This window comes from Bombyx mori, chromosome 20 (assembly GCF_030269925.1).
Source record: "Bombyx mori chromosome 20, ASM3026992v2".
In the NCBI taxonomy this organism is placed as follows: domain Eukaryota; kingdom Metazoa; phylum Arthropoda; class Insecta; order Lepidoptera; family Bombycidae; genus Bombyx; species Bombyx mori.
In genome coordinates, this window is record NC_085126.1 from 10,944,642 (window position 1) to 10,962,718 (window position 18,077).

The 18,077-nt window shown below is 37.7% G+C and overlaps 1 protein-coding gene across 2 annotated transcripts in view; it reads left to right on the forward strand.

Annotated features, from left to right (window-relative positions):
* LOC105842927 (uncharacterized) overlaps positions 1-17,837 on the forward strand; it is a 239,466-nt gene extending 221,629 nt beyond the window's left edge. For both annotated transcript variants that reach the window (XM_038017922.2, XM_062674425.1), the window contains 7 exons: positions 1,496-1,665; positions 3,170-3,291; positions 4,702-4,839; positions 5,128-5,295; positions 6,266-6,572; positions 8,589-8,729; positions 11,335-17,837. In XM_038017922.2, coding sequence (XP_037873850.1) covers positions 1,496-1,665; positions 3,170-3,291; positions 4,702-4,839; positions 5,128-5,295; positions 6,266-6,572; positions 8,589-8,729; positions 11,335-11,423 — 1,135 coding nt within the window. In that variant the 3' untranslated portion in view covers positions 11,424-17,837. The remainder of the gene's footprint in view (positions 1-1,495; positions 1,666-3,169; positions 3,292-4,701; positions 4,840-5,127; positions 5,296-6,265; positions 6,573-8,588; positions 8,730-11,334) is intronic.
* Positions 17,838-18,077: the final 240 nt, after the last annotated feature.

Below are 18,077 nucleotides of genomic sequence, written 5' to 3' on the forward strand. Positions count from 1 at the left end.
CCCAACTCTAGCTCACAAGCTACAAAGGAATTAAATCGTGCAATCAATAAAAACAATTTAAAAACCAGACAAGGTACTCACTAAAAATTTAACTAATAATTTTTTTAGTTCTATACTCTTGCTCAGAATTTTACGTTAAAGTAATTTTGTATTTTCTTTTGATACGTAAAAAATCAAATAAATCGGACGTGTTGATGTTTATAAAAAATGAATTAGAATATCGTCACTGTCAAACCAAAATCTGCTATGTGCACTTTTTGAGATTTTTACTTTTTGACCTTTTCGTATAGTTCATAGCCCTATCTACCGTATAAAAAAAAACTGTGATGTGTCTATAGCTTTAATATTTATCTATAGCTTTCATTTGGTATAGTTCTTAAAGGACTTTTTGGCGGGAACGCGAGGAGTGAAGTTGTGTGATTTGTTTTATTTTGTCTATTTAGTGTTTCTTCGGGTTTAAATGTGTAATAATGGTGGTTTATTAACCATTTAATATCTGTGAAAGTGCACAAATGTGGGAAAATGAAACAAAGCCGCTGGACGTAACTTCTCGGATCCTCCAAAAAGTCCACTGAAAAATCTTAGTAAATGACCACCATTTTACTGAGATTAGATTTCATCTCATATCATCTCATTTAATTTCATCCTAGTTGATTAATGTCTCAAATTAATCATTTTCATTCCATTTCACTCCATAATATCATTTTTCATAAAATTAAGATTATAGATTAAAATAAGACATGATTTAAAGGTCTCAGTTACCAGGTCATAAAATCTCTTAAAAAAAAAATAGTTCTTAAAAATTCACTTTCATTTAAATTTTTATACGAAAATCTTTTTACTCGTTAATTCAAAATAGAGTTTTTGCACATAGCAGATTTTGGTTTGACAGCGACGATATACCGATATATATACATAGATCCATAGAGTTTAAGCTTATAGGTGAATGAGGAGAGTCTAAGACCGGGCTCAGTGGTGTGTTTTTTTTTTTTTAATAAATAAAAATTGTTATTTACTGACAATCACGCCACATTAACTGGTCCCGTGATAAGTTCGTAAAGAACTTGTGTTACAGGTACCAGATAACGGATATAAATATAAGATTTTTATTATACACATACATATATAAAATAAAATATAAATAAATATTTACTGACAATCACGCCACGTTAACTGGTCCCGTATTAAGTTCGTAAAGAACTTGTGTTACAGGTACCAGATAACGGATATAAATGTAAGATTTTTATTATACACATACATATATTTAATATACATCCATAACCCTGGAAAAGACATTTATATTTATCATACAAATATCTTCCCTTGGCGGGATTCAAACCCGCGACCCCCTTGTGTAGTGACCATGTCACTTACCACTACACCAGACGGCCGTTTTGGATTGGGAGAGATCTAAGTCCAACAGTGGACGACTGTGGGCTGATGATAATGATGACGGTGATGATAAACACACGTTTAAAACTATCATATAACGCAGACTGGCCGCTTACTGTGGCTCCATGGCGTATTCGGTGACCACAAAAGATGAGAACGGCGATCCCGGGAACGTCATGAAAATAAGACTTCACCTGTCCAAAGACGGGTACAATGCAACACATTTCAATGCGACATACGTGGCGTTCAAAACACTGGATCCCAACAAAGATGGTGAGTTATTTCAGTAATTATATTCACAGGATCATAGGCCTCGCCTTCGAGCCGCCAAAGAGACGCACCCCGACAGATATAACAATTTGTTTTAGCTTAAACGTTCAACTACTACCTGTTCATAGATTTAAGAAAACTGTCAAGGAACGTTTGTGTAACAAGGCATATTATAAAGTTAAGGATTATTTACTAGATGGCACTACGTGGGAATGAGGCGCTCGCTCCTGGCCTTTTCATTTTTCATTATTATTATTATTTATTTGAATTGTATTTTTTGACTTGTTTTCTCGTATACTGTAAATATATTTCTTATTTAAAAAAAAAAGAAAATGTTTGAGAAAATAAAAAAAAAAAAAACAAAAAAAGCCCGCTGAGTTTGTTTCGCCGGTTCTTGTCAGGACTGTGGCTTTTTTTGGAACCGGTGGTAGAGTTAACATTTTCATTTTTTATTTGACATTCAACAAGTGTGTTTTTTATGACATTCAAGTTGAAATAAATGATTTTGAATTTTGAATTTGTTATTTTTTGATGTATTATGTTTTTTTTTTGTACTTTTGTTTAGTTTTACAAATAAATAAATAACTAAATAAATAAATAAATCTTAAATAAATAAATAAATCAATCAATCAACTATTATTTAAAAAAAAAAACATTTTTCACTGTCAATGACGTGCTAAGGCACGATTCTCTGCAATGCGATATGAAGGTATGTGACAGCAATGGCATTCTTCTTGTAATTGTAGATTCTAATAATTATCCGATACCTAACAAAAAGGCCAAGAGCTAACGAGGATAGAATATTTAAAAAAAAATGCTTATATGGGTGGATGACCTCACGACCCACCTGGTGTTAAATGGTTACCGGAGCCCATAGATATCTACAACGTAAATGCCGCCACCTACCTTGAGATAATAGTTATAAGGTCTCAGTTTTTAGAGTACAACGGTTGCCCCGCCCTACAAACCGAAACGCATTACTGCGTCACGACAGAAATAGGCAGGGTGGTGGTACCTACCCGTGCGGACTCACAAGACGCCCTATCATCACCAGTAATTTCTTCTATTATATTTTTGGGGGTTCCATTTTTATTACACGATGCTATTCCTTAACCGTAAAAATCCTGAATATTAGACCTAAACGTATGAATGTGACACCGTTATTATAACCTAAAAGCACTTCCAGTTTTTTTGTTTATTGCTTAGATGGGTGGACGAGCTCACAACCCACCTGTTGTTAAATGGTTACCGGAGCCCATAGACATCTACAATGTAAATGCGCCACCGACCTAGAGATATAAGTTCTAAGATCTCAGTATAGTTACAACGGCTGCCATAGCCTTCAGACCGAAACGCATTACTGCTTCACGGCAGAAATAGGCAGGGCGGCGGTACCTATCCATGCGGACTCACAAGAGGTCCTACCACCAATAAAAATCCAACTTCCAGTTCCAGAATAACACAAGTTTCAGCAGGACTAGGCCACTATACGAAGGTTTTGTTGCAGACAAATGCGATGACGACCAATTCGACTGCACGGACAACACCTGCATATCTCAGGATCTGAAATGCGACGATGTAGCACATTGCCGACTTAAAACCGACGAAGACAAAGACACAACGTGTATTGTAAGTATGCTTTATTGCTTAAGATGTGGCTGCTGTAGAATTCGCAGCCTTTTTTTTTTGCTTAGATGTGTGGGCGATCTCACAGCCCACCTGGTGTTAAGTGGTTACTAAAGTCCATAGATATCTGGAACGCAAATGCGCCACCCACCGTGAAATATAAGTTCTAAGGTCTCAGTATAGTTACAACGGTGCTACGAACATGCCTTAATACCAATGACTATGGTGGTAACATATACTTATAGATACTTTTCTATTTATTTCTGTAGCTGCGATGCAGTTAAGCATCCATGTTTAAGAGGTAATGCAGATGGAACAACAAATCCTTTTTTTTACGAATCATTTTTTTTTTTTAAAAACAATCACGCCACGTTATCTTTCCCGTGATAAGTTCGTAAAGAACTTGTATTACAGGTACCAGATAACGGAAATAAATGTAAGATTTTTATTATACACAGACGTATATTAATAAGCATCCATAACCCTGGAAAAGACATTTATATTTATCATACAAATATCTTCCCTTGGCGGGATTCGAATCCGCGACCCTCTTGTGTAGTGACCATGTCACTTACCACTACACCAGACGGTCGTTAATCTTTACTCGTAATATCCTTGTTTTCAACTTTCTGACCGCAATTGGGTGAACTAGTTACCCAGTGGCCATAGAGATCATAATGTGAATCCCATCACGCATTATAAGACAAAAGCTCAAAACCCCGTTCTTATTTTTTACCAGTAGTAGGACGTCTTGTGAGTCCGCACGGGTAGGTACCATCGCCCTGCCTATTTCTGCTGTGAAGCAGTAATGCATTTCAGTTTGAAGGGTGGCGCATCCGTTAAAAACTGAGATCTTAGAACTAATATTACAAGGTAGGTGGCGGAATTTAGGTTATAGATGTCTATTGGCTCCGTTGACCACTTAACATCAGGTGTAAAGTAATTGTTCGATGCGATCCCAGCGCCCTCGTGGCAGCCTAGGGCTCCGGAAACCAGCACGAAGTGCGCATCGAACATGTGCCGATCCGCGGCGCCGTATGTACTATTTTAACAAAATATCATCTAATCACTCATCGGAACCGATGACCTCGTCGTCTCACGCCGTATCACTTAGGGAGAAGGGCTTAGGGCAGGAATGGATAAGGATTAGTGATAATACAAATCGTTAGCGTAGACGGTCACATAACCGTCCCGTTCGAGAAGCAAGACAAATCGCGAAGGCACCGTCAAATCGCGACCCGTGCTGCCTGGGTAAAAATTCAAATTCCAACGAATTGTTTTCGAACAGTAATAATTAAAATCTGCATAGAATATTCGATACCTATAAGTGAAGTCATGCGAGCATACGCGGCATAAAACATGTAATGTTTAAGAAAATATACCACAGCTGTGTACTTATCTTTTTTCTTTCAGCTAACTGCCCAATCTGTATTGAACACGCCACATATCATGGTCATTCTGATAATATTCTCGCTGATCTTGTCCGGGATGAGCTTCGTTTTCCTTTTCAAATGCATCAGGAAGTTGTACCTCGAACACAAGATCATTAAGGTAAGATTGTTTTAGGGTATATATTTAAACATATATATGTATGATTACCAGTTTCTGGTACCCATAACACAGAAAATCCTAAATTGGGGCTGAACGACCTTGCGTGATTCGGTCCAGTTATAGTTTTTATTTCTCTTTGGAAACCGTCACGGAACACATAGTACGTCAGTACACATTTACAAAAGTTATTTTACCTTCTAACACCTTAACTTTCCACAATAAGTTCCGGCCACAAAAATTTTTTTAAGCCGTATCAACGGAATACTCTAAACTCTCTCAAAAACATAGGAACATTTGAGGCAGTCCTGCGAAGACAGACTCGACACGTTGGTGAGCAGTCGGCTGACCTTAGACGCGAAGCGACTTCATCAGGACAGTCTCCCGAGAGCCAGCCTCGAGAGGGAGAACCACACCAATGAGATGTACAAACAGCAGAGGAGTCATTCAAAACATAAGGTAGCACGCAACTACAGTTAAACTATATGTGTGTTCGAAACCAATCTGTAATGTTCCAAACTAATCTGTGGCGAATTGACACGGGACTTTTTGGCGGGAACGCGAGGAGTGAAGTTGTGTGATTTGTTTTATTTTGTCTATTTAGTGTTTGTCTAGGTTTAAATGTGTAATAACGGTGGTTTATTAACTGTTTAATATCTGTGAAAGTGCACGAATGTGGGAAAATGAAACAAAGCCGCTAAACATAACTCCTCGGGATCCTTCAAAAAGTCCACTGAAAAAGTCTAAGTAAATGACCACCATTTTGCTGATATTTCATCGTATATCGTCTCATTTCATTTAATTTCATCCCAGTTGATTCATGTTTCAAATTAACCATCTTCATATCATTTCGTTCGAACAGAATGGTACATTTGCGTGACGGTCTTGCTACTGTTTGCTCCGATTTCGCCATCCATAATTTTGCTCCCAAATCCCAGCCCTAAATTACTTTAAAACCCAAGTACTGTTAAAACAATATTACAACTATTAACGAACATGATCAGATGAACTCAGAATCCACAGCTTATCAAGTCCATAGATATAATACTCAATAGCCAAACGCTAAGCATTGCCTTTGTTAAAATAACCAATCAAACCGTATTGTAGTTATAACTAGTCTACCAAAATTTTAATAAACCATAGATCACTTACGTAACTATATAAATATTATATATTCGACTAGCCGTACTCGCCCGCTTCGCTGGACATTTAAAATTAACATTATTATTTGTTGTCATTATTATTAGGGAGTCCAACACTCATATAAATATTACCCTATCCATTAAGTACATATATTTTCTACATGGACACCAAATTTCAAATCAATCGGATGCATGTTTCAGTAGTTATAACAGAAAATCCGTAAAAACCACTGTAGATTTAAATACTAGTATAGATAAGGATAAAATTAATAAAATATTTCATTCAGCAATCCAGTATAGATTCCGACTACATACAAGAAACTCAACTGGACATAGAAGAGGAACCCTGGAGAAGAGAAGTAGATAGTGTCCCCGTTGAAATGGAAAACGTAAGGCTAGAACGAAACGGAAGAACCAGAAGTAGTGATTTAAGCAGAAAAGAAGAGTATATTAGGAGTAAGAGAAAAGAAAGCGAAGATGTTAAGGAAAAGAGGGAGATAAGAGACGTGTCTGTTGGTGCGCCGGACACGAAGGAGTCCGGTTGTCAGACCAGAGAAAGTCTTTTCCAGTCTGAAGCACCTCCTAGTTCTGACGGTGAGTGTGAAAAGTCCTTATCAGTTAAAACTAATTTATGGCTTAAAATCTGTTGAAATACTAGTTGGTTAATAGTTTGAAGAAGCAGGTTGCTGATAACTCTGTTTCTATAATCTGACGAAGCGTGTTGCGGATAATAATAATTCGATGCTTGAAAGGCAAAAGTGACTAAGCGACAATGCGTAAGTATTGCTTAGATGTGTGGACGAGCTCACAGCCCACCTGGTGTTAAGTGGTTATTGGAGCCCATAGACATCTAGAACGTAAATGCGCCACCCACCTTGAGATATAAGTTCGAAGGTCTCAAGTATAGTTACAACGGCTGCCCCACCCTTCAAACCGAAACGCATTACTGCTTCACGGCAGAAATAAGTAGGGTGGTTATACCTACCCGCGTGGACTCTCAAGAGGTCCTACCACCAGTAAACTAATTTAAAGTTGAAATTCATTTAAAATATACATGAGAAATACCTGGAAAAATTCTATTTTAAAGAATCTAGCTGCAGGATCTAAATGATTTTAATAGACCTAGAAATATAATATTTTTTTGCGCATCGAATATGGTTATTGCCTATCATTTATGTACAAAGCAGCTATTGTCGCTTAGTCACGTTTGCCTTTCAAGTGTCGATTATGTACTTTTAGGTTATTTTACCAGGTGACATTAACAGCTGTCAGTTCGTTACAATAAGTGTTTTGTCTATGGTCAATAGCTCTGGTGAAAATTATTTACCGTAGACAATATTGTTATATGTTAGAATTGGTGTGAAAATGAGATTAAAAACACAATGTTAAATGTATCAGCTCAGTTATTTAAAAGAACTAGTGGACCCGCAGTAGTCGAAATTCGACTATAATTAATTGAAATTATAAGTTTGAACATTATTATGGTTCTATTGTCAAACACTATTTATTATACTTCTATAATCACAGATTTCGCCAAGACAAATATTAATTTTTAATCAATAAACAATTAATATTTAATCTATTCTCAATTTGACCATAGACTTTATGCAATAAGAAAAGTTTGACATTAAACAAATGGTGTGCACGCGTGTGTGTTTCAAATACATGGTAGTGTGTGTAATGTTTTCTTTATTGATTTAAAGTATCTTTTAAGCATTATTTTTAAAAAATAATAGCATTGTGCACTCCTTCTCTATATTCTCTATAAGTGTGGGAAATTTCATACTCCTCCGTTCGCGCAATTTCCGTAAAAAGGGATACAAAGGGGTACACGTATTAATATATAGATACTCAGACTGTCGATTTGGGTTGTAATGGAATAAAAAATTGAGCGCACAGACACTAAGCCTTAAATACACTCAATTAGGTACAAAAGCTCAATCCGCAATCGTTTTAGTAATTGATTCTTAGTTCTTTAGTTCTGATACCAAAATTCGATCTTAATTAGATGCCACTATTTACCATGTGTGTAAAAATAATTAATCGGTTTTCTTTCCCTACCTTTTTACTGGTAGTCAGTCTTAAGCCTTCGTCAAACAGAACGCGTACTACGCTATAGCGCTGGCGCTCTGTGTGACGGTATGTTACCACAGTAGTACATCACATCTCGGCGTCATAGCGCGGCGTCAGTTTAGCGCTCTGACGCGCGCTAATTACGCGTTCTGTTTGACGAAGCCTTAAGGGGCTATTTCAACTAAATAATTGCGTTACTAATTTAATCACAATTTCAATTCAGTTTACGTTAAAACCCATAGCCTCGTATTTATTTACTGGTGGTAGGACCTCTTGTGAGTCCGCACGGGTAGGTACCACCACCCCGCCTATTTCTGCCGTGAAGCAGTAATGCGTTTGGGGTTTCGGTTTGAAGGACGGGGCGGCCGTTGTAACTATACCGAGACCTTAGAACTTATATCTCAAGGTGGGTGGCGCATTTACGTTGTAGATGTCTATGGGCTCAAGTAACCACTTAGCACCAGATGGGCTGTGAGCTCGTCCACCCATCTAAGCAATAAAAAAATGTATGTTCACCAAACTTAATTCCTTATACAGGCTCGGGCACAAACAGCAGGGGTTTCTCGACCTTCGGCTACTCAGGCGGCACGGTGGTCAGGCCTTCGCCCCCAACGAAGACTTCTGAAATAACAATAGAACTAACGAAACAGACTCCTAGACAGGAGTCCATCAAGCCGCGTAAGTTTCACTTCGTTCTATTGTTTTTTTTTTATTGCCCTTGTAGACAGACGTGCATACGGCCCACCTGATGGTGAGTGGTTACCGTCGCCCATGGACTTCAGCAATGTCAGGGGCAGAGTCAAGCCGCTGCCTACCTATTGTATTTTTACCTTCGACATTAACGCCATTAAATATCGCGTTATACATATGTAACATATCGACTGGTGAAATGCTGTTTGTTATAAGGGACCTCTTTGCAACATTACAGAAAAGCCAAAGTTGGAAAAAAATATTAAAACAAAAAAAAACTTCTGGGCTATTTGAATTGAGTAAGCATAATTGAAGTTCAATTACAGATCGAACTATTGATGCTAATACCGAATAAAACGCACCTGAGATTACAAAGTTAAATGTCGCGTATTAAGCGACATTTCGCTTAATGCGTCGCCTTTCACTCTATGATATGTAATTACAAAATTTAGAAACAAAATCCATTCGACAATTTTTTTTCTGAACTATGTATTTATTTATTTGGGAAAGAAACAGTACAATACAAACATATGATAATTAAAAAAATAGCTTAAACAATAACCAAATATATATATATATTTTTTTTTTATTGCTTAGATGGGTGGACGAGCTCACAGCCCACCTGGTGTTGAGTGGTTACTGGAGCCCATAGACATCTACAACGTAAATGCGCCACCCACCTTTGAGATATAAGTTGTAAGGTCTCAGTATAGTTACAACGGCTGCCCCGCCCTTCAAACCGAAACGCATTACTGCTTCACGGCAGAAATAGGCAGGGCGGTGGTACCTACCCGCGCGGACTCACAGCAGGTCCTACCACCAGTAATTACGCAAATTATAATTTTGCGGGTTTCACTTTTATTACACGATGTTATTCCTTCACCGTGGAAGTCAATCGTGAACATTTGTTGAGTACGTATTTCATTAGAAAAATTGGTACCCGCCTGCGGGATTCGAACACCGGTGCATCGCTTCAATACGAATGCACCGGACGTCTTATCTTTTTAGGCCACGACGACTTCCACAATCAAAATCACATATAAGTAGAAAGTGAACAGAAAAGAGAAATTTAGAAATTTAAGTTACAAAAAAACAAAAGCAACACAATACGCACATATTATTTTGTACATCAACTTACACTATAAAACTATAATACTCATCGGACTAAATCACCTTATAAATACTTTAATATAGCTTTTCTATATATACATATACATATATCTGTATATGTGAATCGGTTCACGAGCCATCTGGTACTACTGGGATCTATAGAATGTGGTTGTGTAGGGTGGTGGCATTCCCATTATCATCTCTAGAGGCTCTGACGACCACCTAATCAAAACTAGAAGCTTTACTACTCAAAGATTCCACCACTTCAGCTCGTTATATTCTAGATTTGAGTTAAAGGACTCAAAACCTTACCACAGCGAAGACTTAGTGATCAAATTTCAAAACTGCCGGTAATTATTCGGGTTTGATTCGTCAAAGCCAAGGATTCCATTGAGCGCTTTGAAGTTCAGTTGGAATCTAGTGAATTTTGTCTCAAAGGGAGCAAGCAGAGTCGGTCGGTTTTGTTCGACGAAATTCGAATTTAATGACAACGATGTGGTGAAATGTTCACTAGACTATTTAAGGAGAGGTAGCGCTTAGTTGTAGTGATAATAGTTTTTTTTCCTACCTAAGCTGATAGCCTTGAGAGACAATTTCAGCGTAGCCTTAACTAGTAGGTGAGCTCACGGGGCTCAAACCGGAGTAATGCTAACACTGAACCTAGCAAGAGCAATGCTTCGCAGAATCTACCACCGGATCGGACACGCGACCCACTTTTTTTTTTTATTGATTTGATGGGTGGACGAGCTCACAGCCCACCTGGTGTTAAGTGGTTACTGGAGGCGATAGACGTCCACAACGTAAATGCGCCACCCATCTTGAGATATAAGTTCTAAGGTCTCTAGCATAGTTTTTTTTTTTTTTTTTTTCCGTACCTCTAGCAAACAATAAAAAGCCAGAGATTCATATTTACATTTTTTGTTTTGTTTTAATTTTAATTATAGTTTATACTCCTGCCCATAAGGGGAACTCAAGCATAGTTACAAGGGCTGTCCCACCCTTCAAACCGAAACGAATTACTGCTTTACGTCAGAAATAGGCAGGGTGGTGGTACCCACCCGCGCGGACTCACAAGAGGTCCTACCACCAGTAAAAAGTGAGAAGTTTTTTTTTTACAGCTTAGATGGGTGGGCGAGCTCACAGCACACCTGATGTTAAGTGGTTACTGGAGCCCATAGACATCCACAACGTAAATGCGCCACCCACCTTGAGATACAAGTTCTAAGGTCTCAAGTATAGGACGGCTGCCCCACCCTTCAAACCGAAACGCATTACTGCTTTACGGCAGAAATAGGCAGGGTGGTGGTACCCACCCGCGGGGACTCGCAAGAGGTCCTACCACCAGTAAAAAGTGAGAAGATCCGGCGAGAAACTCAGTAGGCTGTGTCTATGGGTAATTCGCTCGTCGAGCCCTTCGTCGCAAGCGATGGGTTCAACGAGGACGGTGACCGGAGATATTGCTATAGTGTTAGTGTTGTTACAGAAAAGAAATTACCAGATCGCCGGCCAATCAGCGCGGAGACCACGCGGTCCGCACCTGACGTCATCATAGTCTCCAAGCCGGTTCGCTGAGAACGGCCCCCGCGCCGCGCGACCCCCCCGCGCCGCGCCCCCCTCGCCCCCACCAGGACCGTCTCGTTCGAGGACCACAGCGGCTACTACAGCCAATACTTCGACGAGGAACCGAAATTGTTTTGCGATTACTGCTTAAAACCTGATTACTGTAAGTCGAACACATTACCAAGGAGCACGGGACCGTACGTGGACTACAAAAGGGTTTATCCTCGGAAAAGTGTGTGTTTTTATGACGATAGACATGCCGATACGTATCTAGTGCACGCGGACGTCGAACCTCACAGATAACGAATGTTTTAGCGTTGTCAATTATAAGGTTACATGTATTACTAAACTTGGCTGTATAGTAAAGAGAATTAGGCTTGATCTATGTGACGTGACGATCTAAATTTGAAATGTAAATGAACTATATAGTAAATGAACTATATATGAGTCGTCTATTATCAATGGTGGCAATCTGTGCATTTGGACAAAAAAAAATTATTGATATGTCAATACAGATTTATTTGAATATAATCGTCTCCTTCAAAGAATACGGTTCAAAACCTGCATTAAATAAAGGTTAATAGTTAACCTGTTATTTATCTAAGATGTCGTTCCGAAGAGTTTTGTGACTGCCAATGGAATAATACAAAGTCAATAATTCGTTTTTCTGATTTACCAATCATTGTCCAAAAGTCAGATTGCCGGCTTTGATAATAGTCGACTCATATATAGTTCATCCATCATTTGTATAATCACGTAACTTTGAGCCTTACTGTTTCTGATACAATGCAGTTGAAGCCTTTATTTCATATATCAAGGTGAACTACGGTATGGGATACGAATGGGCTCAGAACTCGCATGCGTATCCTCAACAATAAATACTATAATTTTTTTCTTACTTTATTGTTGTAATTCCTGCCCATTTCTGCCGTGAAGCAGTAATGCGTTTCGGTTTGAAGGGTGGGGCAGCCGTTGTAACTGTAACTATACTGAGATCTTAGAACTTATATCTCAAGGTGGGTGGCGCATTTACGTTGTAGATGTCCATGGGCTCCAGTAACCACTTAACACCAGATGGGCTGTGAGCTCGTCCACCAATCTAAGCAAAAAAAAAAAAAAAATGGTATAGTCTTGATATCAAATTTTTATGAAAATTTAATGAATATTTTTATTTGGATTTCGCGAACTGTAGACATAATTAAAATAACTTTTACGTCGTTACGTCTGTGACCACGAAAACTGTAAAGTATTTTGCAAAATCCGATATAGTGTAATGACGATAAAAAATGCGAGATAAAACCGTAAAAAGTAATTTGAATCATGTAAAGATTCGTCAGTAATATAGAGCAGCGTGAAATATCAGTTGAGTTTAATTGCAATCCCACTGCATTCATTAATAAATTGCTGCTTGTCCTAATAACCTCTAGGGGCGATACTGGAATCATCTAACGTGATTTTCTGTGTGCCTAGTGCGAGTTTTCTAACGTTCTCGATAGCGTAAAAGTTAACTCAAAGTATGCAATTGGAACAGCGCCCCTAGCGGCAAACATAGGAAAACATTCCAATTCCATACATATTTGCGTTAACTTTTACGCTATCGAGAACGTTAAAACACTCGCACTAAGCATACTGCTTAAAACTTTCTGTATTATGATTAACTTGCGTGTTTATTGACTTATTGCATTATCTAACAGTGAATCAAAGGTGATTCATAAAAATCACGGTAGATGCATTTCGTAAATAAAATAAACAAACATTTTTTTTTTTATTGCTTAGATGGGTGGACGAGCTCACAGCCCACCTGGTGTTAAGTGGCTACTGGAGCCCATAGACATCTACAACGTCCAAACGCTTATTCCAATATTTAAATACGTACATGTATATATCGACGCTTGAAAGGCAAACGTGACTAAGCGACAATGCGTGAACTTTACAGTAGACTGATTTAAAGTTGAAATACCTGAAAAAAAATCTATTTTAACGAATCTAGCTGTAGGTTTGAAATGATTTTAATAGACCTAGAAATATATATTTTTTTTGCGCATCGAATATGGTTATTGCCTATCATTTATGTATAAAGCAGTTATTGTCGCTTAGTCACGTTTGCCTTTCAAGCATCGATATATTTTTTACAATAATATAACGTAAACTTAAAAAAAAATCAACTAAAAACACTGCGAACGAATCGCATCGTATCCAGAGCCTCCTTTTCTAAAGTCGGTCACGGAAACATGAATGGGTCCCGCCTAATTCTCTTGCTTTTAATCATTAATTTTCTTGTTTAATTAAATTAAGCTTTTGATTTCGCGAGCATTTCTTAAATTGGCTCGTATTTCGGTACACAAGACAAAGTGAATGCCACGAAAATTTCCCAGCCGATACTTAGACGAAAACTGTTTTAATTGTTTAAATATTCGGTTGATCATTACGAAACTCATTGGTTCGTTTCTCTGTCTAACTAATCAAATTAAGGTACTGATTTAGAATTACAATACCTTTTGTTGTTTTGCGCGTCCTGACTCGTGAATGGATCGATATGACGGAATTATCTCAAACAATGCTTCGATAATTTGGTAGGTAAGCGGCTTGGCTCTGCCCCTGGCATTGCTGAAGTCCATGGGCGACGGTAGCCACTTACCATCAGCTGGGCCGTATGCTCGTCTGACTAAAAGGGCAATAAAAATAATTAAAAAATAATTTGTCTATATCAGCATTATCAGCACATAGAGAAACTACTTTTTTGATCTTTACTTAGCTTCTACTCATTTGAAAAGCTTTGGCATGAGCGATCGCCTGCCCATCAAATTATAGAGATATCTCTACATTTTTCAATAGGAATGCAGATCCTGCAGGACCACGATCGCTCGTTGGCTCTATGTCTAGTATGAAAGTAATCTGCATTGGTAATATCTATTTGGTTCTGTTGAATAAATTTGACTCTTAGCATTAGACTTGTAACTTGAGATCTTAGAACTTATATCTCAAGATGGGTGGCGCATATACGTTCTGAATGTCTATGGGCTCCAGTAACCACTTAACACCAAAGTGGGTTGTGAGCTCGTCAACCCATCTAAACAATAAAAAAATAGACTGGACAACAAGCTCAATGCCCATCTGATATTAAGTGGTTACCGACGAAGTCGAAGCAATCCAATGCAGTATTATATATACCGATGCGTATGCCTGTGAAATTCAAATATACGCATATATTTATATGCGCATTAAATAGACCCATCGCTTGATACTAGGACGCAGAGTCTTACCAATTGGTAAGGCCTCATGGACTATTTAGACCTAAATGTCTCCAAGCTATGTAATTAATTAATATTTGCAGCACTAGAACTTCTGAAAAGGCTTTACTATCTTCATTTCTCAATGCGTGCTGGATAAATCCCCTTCAGTCTTCATCGATGTACGGAGATCTGAATAATATTAACCGGAAGAAAATTCGATACGAGATTGTATAATTAAGCCGAATTATTTATATTTTTTTAAGGTTTTGCATTTCTTTAGGGATGTCAATTCAATTTATTATTCATCTTTTTTTTTTGTTGTCCTAAATCTAAAATAGCGTGGCTTATATCTAGATGTGACTAAGCTAACCTTGACATTTTTTTGTTGAATTGACAAATAACTAAGAAGGTTACAAACTGGGTTTGACGTCACGCTTATGGTGCGTGCGAGAGGGACAGCTAGATGTTCCAAACACGCACTCTCTCTTTCTAATTCAAATGACGTGTATTTTAATGGCTACCATTCATGACTACCTCATCTCACCGATAAGGCCGACAGGTGGTAAGTGGTAGGAATTCTTATGAGTCCGGTCTAGGTACCACCACCCTGCCTATTTCTGCCGTGAAGCAGTAAAGTGTTTCGATTTGAAGGGTGGGACAGCCGTTGTAACTATGCTTGAGATCTTAGAACTTATATCTCAAGGTAGCTGGCGAATTTACGTTGTAGATGTCTATGGGCTCCAGTAACCACTTAATGCCAGGTGAGCTGTGAGCTCGTCCACCCATCTAAGCCTTAAATAAAAAATAAATCATGCATATTTCCAACGCCAGGAGACTCTTTCAAAGCTCGACTTAATCAGCATACGTCATTGTGCCCCGGAAACAGCTAGTAATTACGCCATGCCAATATTTTCACTGTTGTAGATTGTCAAGCAAGCTTACGACCCTACTGGTGTTAGGAGTCATTTCGCGTCTCTGAGATATGAGGTGACTTATGTTGCAAAATAAAAGAACATGCGAAATAAAATACTAACTTCATCTCTACTGTTGTTTGTTGTCGTCACAACTAAAAACTTAGACCAATTGAAAAGATAAATTATCATAGTTTTAAGGAATAATGCGACAGTATAATGTGTAATGGTCCCTAAGTGCAGTGTTGGAAGTCTTAAAATATGTTTTGTGAGTGATAAACGCTTTTAAGTCTGGTGTTTTAACTTGCTTCAAATTTCCTAACCACTAATTAATTTTTCTTGTGACTTGTAGTCCGTAGTATGTTGTTACATAGAGCCTTTACGAGATGTCTCTGCTTAATTATTAATCCCTCAAATTATAATCTAGCATTTAAATCAGATTTCCCGAGTCGCGAAAATAATTAAAACAATTTTTACGGTTTAGGCGTTTCAGTCCTCGGTGACCATGAAAACTGTAAAGTATTGAAACATCGTAATGACAATAAAAAACACGAGATCAAACCGTAAAAGTTGTTTTAAAAAAATATTTTTCATTATTTCTACCAAATGATTTTTTTTTTATCGCCTTTGTACGCAGACGAGCATACGGCCCACCTGATGGTAGGTGGTCACCGTCGCTCATGGACGTCAGCAATGCCAGGGGCGGAGCCAAGCCGCTGCCTACCAAATTGAATGAATTGAAAATGAAATTAATTTTGAAGTTGTTATATTTAGTACTGGGTTAGTGGTGTTTCTTCAAATGTACTTATGGTTTTTTCTTGTTATAAAAAAAACAGTATTTTATTATACACGTAAAGACATAGAATCAAAGACTAGTTTTTTCAAATTTTAATACATTGTAATGTTATGTAGCGATTGTTAGCATAATGATTGTTTTGATTCAAAATGATTGAACACAAGAAATATAGAACAGAGACTCAAAACAAAAATTCCATAGAAAAGCGAATTTAACAAAAAATACTCCTTAACTCATTAAACCAATGACTCTCATCATTCTCCTGCCCTTCTCCCAGTCACCTGAGGTCGGCGCAACATGTTTTCTCCTTCCATACTCCTCTATTATATACCATTTCTTCGCTCAATCCTCTCTTACACATATCGTCTTTCACGCAATCCATCCATTTCTTCTTAGGTCTACCTCTTCCTCTATACCCTTCCACATTCATAGTTAACATTCTCTTACCAACCTCATTGTCATTTCGTCTCATTACATGTCCATACCACCCCAAACGCGCCCTTCTCAGCTTCTCTGCCACAGGTGATATCACAGACTTCCTCTAGCGTATTCATTCCGTATTCTATCCATTCTCGTTACATCCACACATCCATCGCAACATTCGCATCTCTGCTGCATGCAGTCGCAATCATTAAACCAATGATCCTAGTGTCAATATTTTATCAAAACTATCTACTTTCAAAAAAGATAATTCTTTAAACAAAAATAACACATCCTGTAATTGAACGCTTCAAATAAACTTGTAGCTATTAATTATTCACGGAAACATAGATGAATAAAATGCTTTAAAAAAAAATGTTAATGCTACTAATTATTTCATGGTGTTTGTTTTTTTTTTTGGAACGAAGTTCCTTATCGCGCGTTGTGAAAGGGGGCTAGACGGAAAAAATTCTTACGAAAAGTTGTCACGACACTTTTTAGATCCGTCATTCTGACCAATCAACGTGTAGGCGCTTATCGCGTGACATTGCTCGTATCCGATTGGTCCGCGTAATGAGTACAGTTTCTCGAGATAGCGTTTCAACAATAGTAATTTAGTTCATAGTATTGTTTTTTTTTTTCTTCATAATGCCGTAATTTATTATTATAACTTAAAAAAAAATTACAATTCCTTCACTAATTAATCGAAAGGAACTTCGTTCCATCCGGGTGTCCCTTGACACCTCTAAAGTTTTTTTTTTATTTATTTATTTATGTACACACAGAAAAGAGGACATAATACAGAGTAACAGGAAAATTATGTACAAAGGCACTGCTTATTTCTTTAATAAATCTCTTCCAGCAGACCTGCGAGAGGATAATGAGAATAATAATAATAGTTTGGCTAGCAAAAAAATAACAAAATGTCATTTTCAGCTTCGATACTACGCGAAGGGACCACCGGTGTTGAAATTTTGTAATTATGTAAATTTTATTAGGTAATTAAGATAGAATAATTGTATTTTTAAATTTTAAGTATTTTTAATAAACTTATGACAATATGAAATTGTTTTCAATTTTTATCACTGCCCAACCGCAAGAATCTTATCACTTAGAAAAAAAAAACAAGAATCATCATCTCAAACAAGAAACGTCATTTTTAATTGGTTGACCCGAAAAACGACCAACCCAACCATTGTCAATAGCAATGTCAATTTATCAGTAAATCTCCACCCATGTCTTAAAATTGGGCCCTTATGCTTTCTTTTTATTGCCATAGACCAGCATACCTGATGGGGAGTGGTTT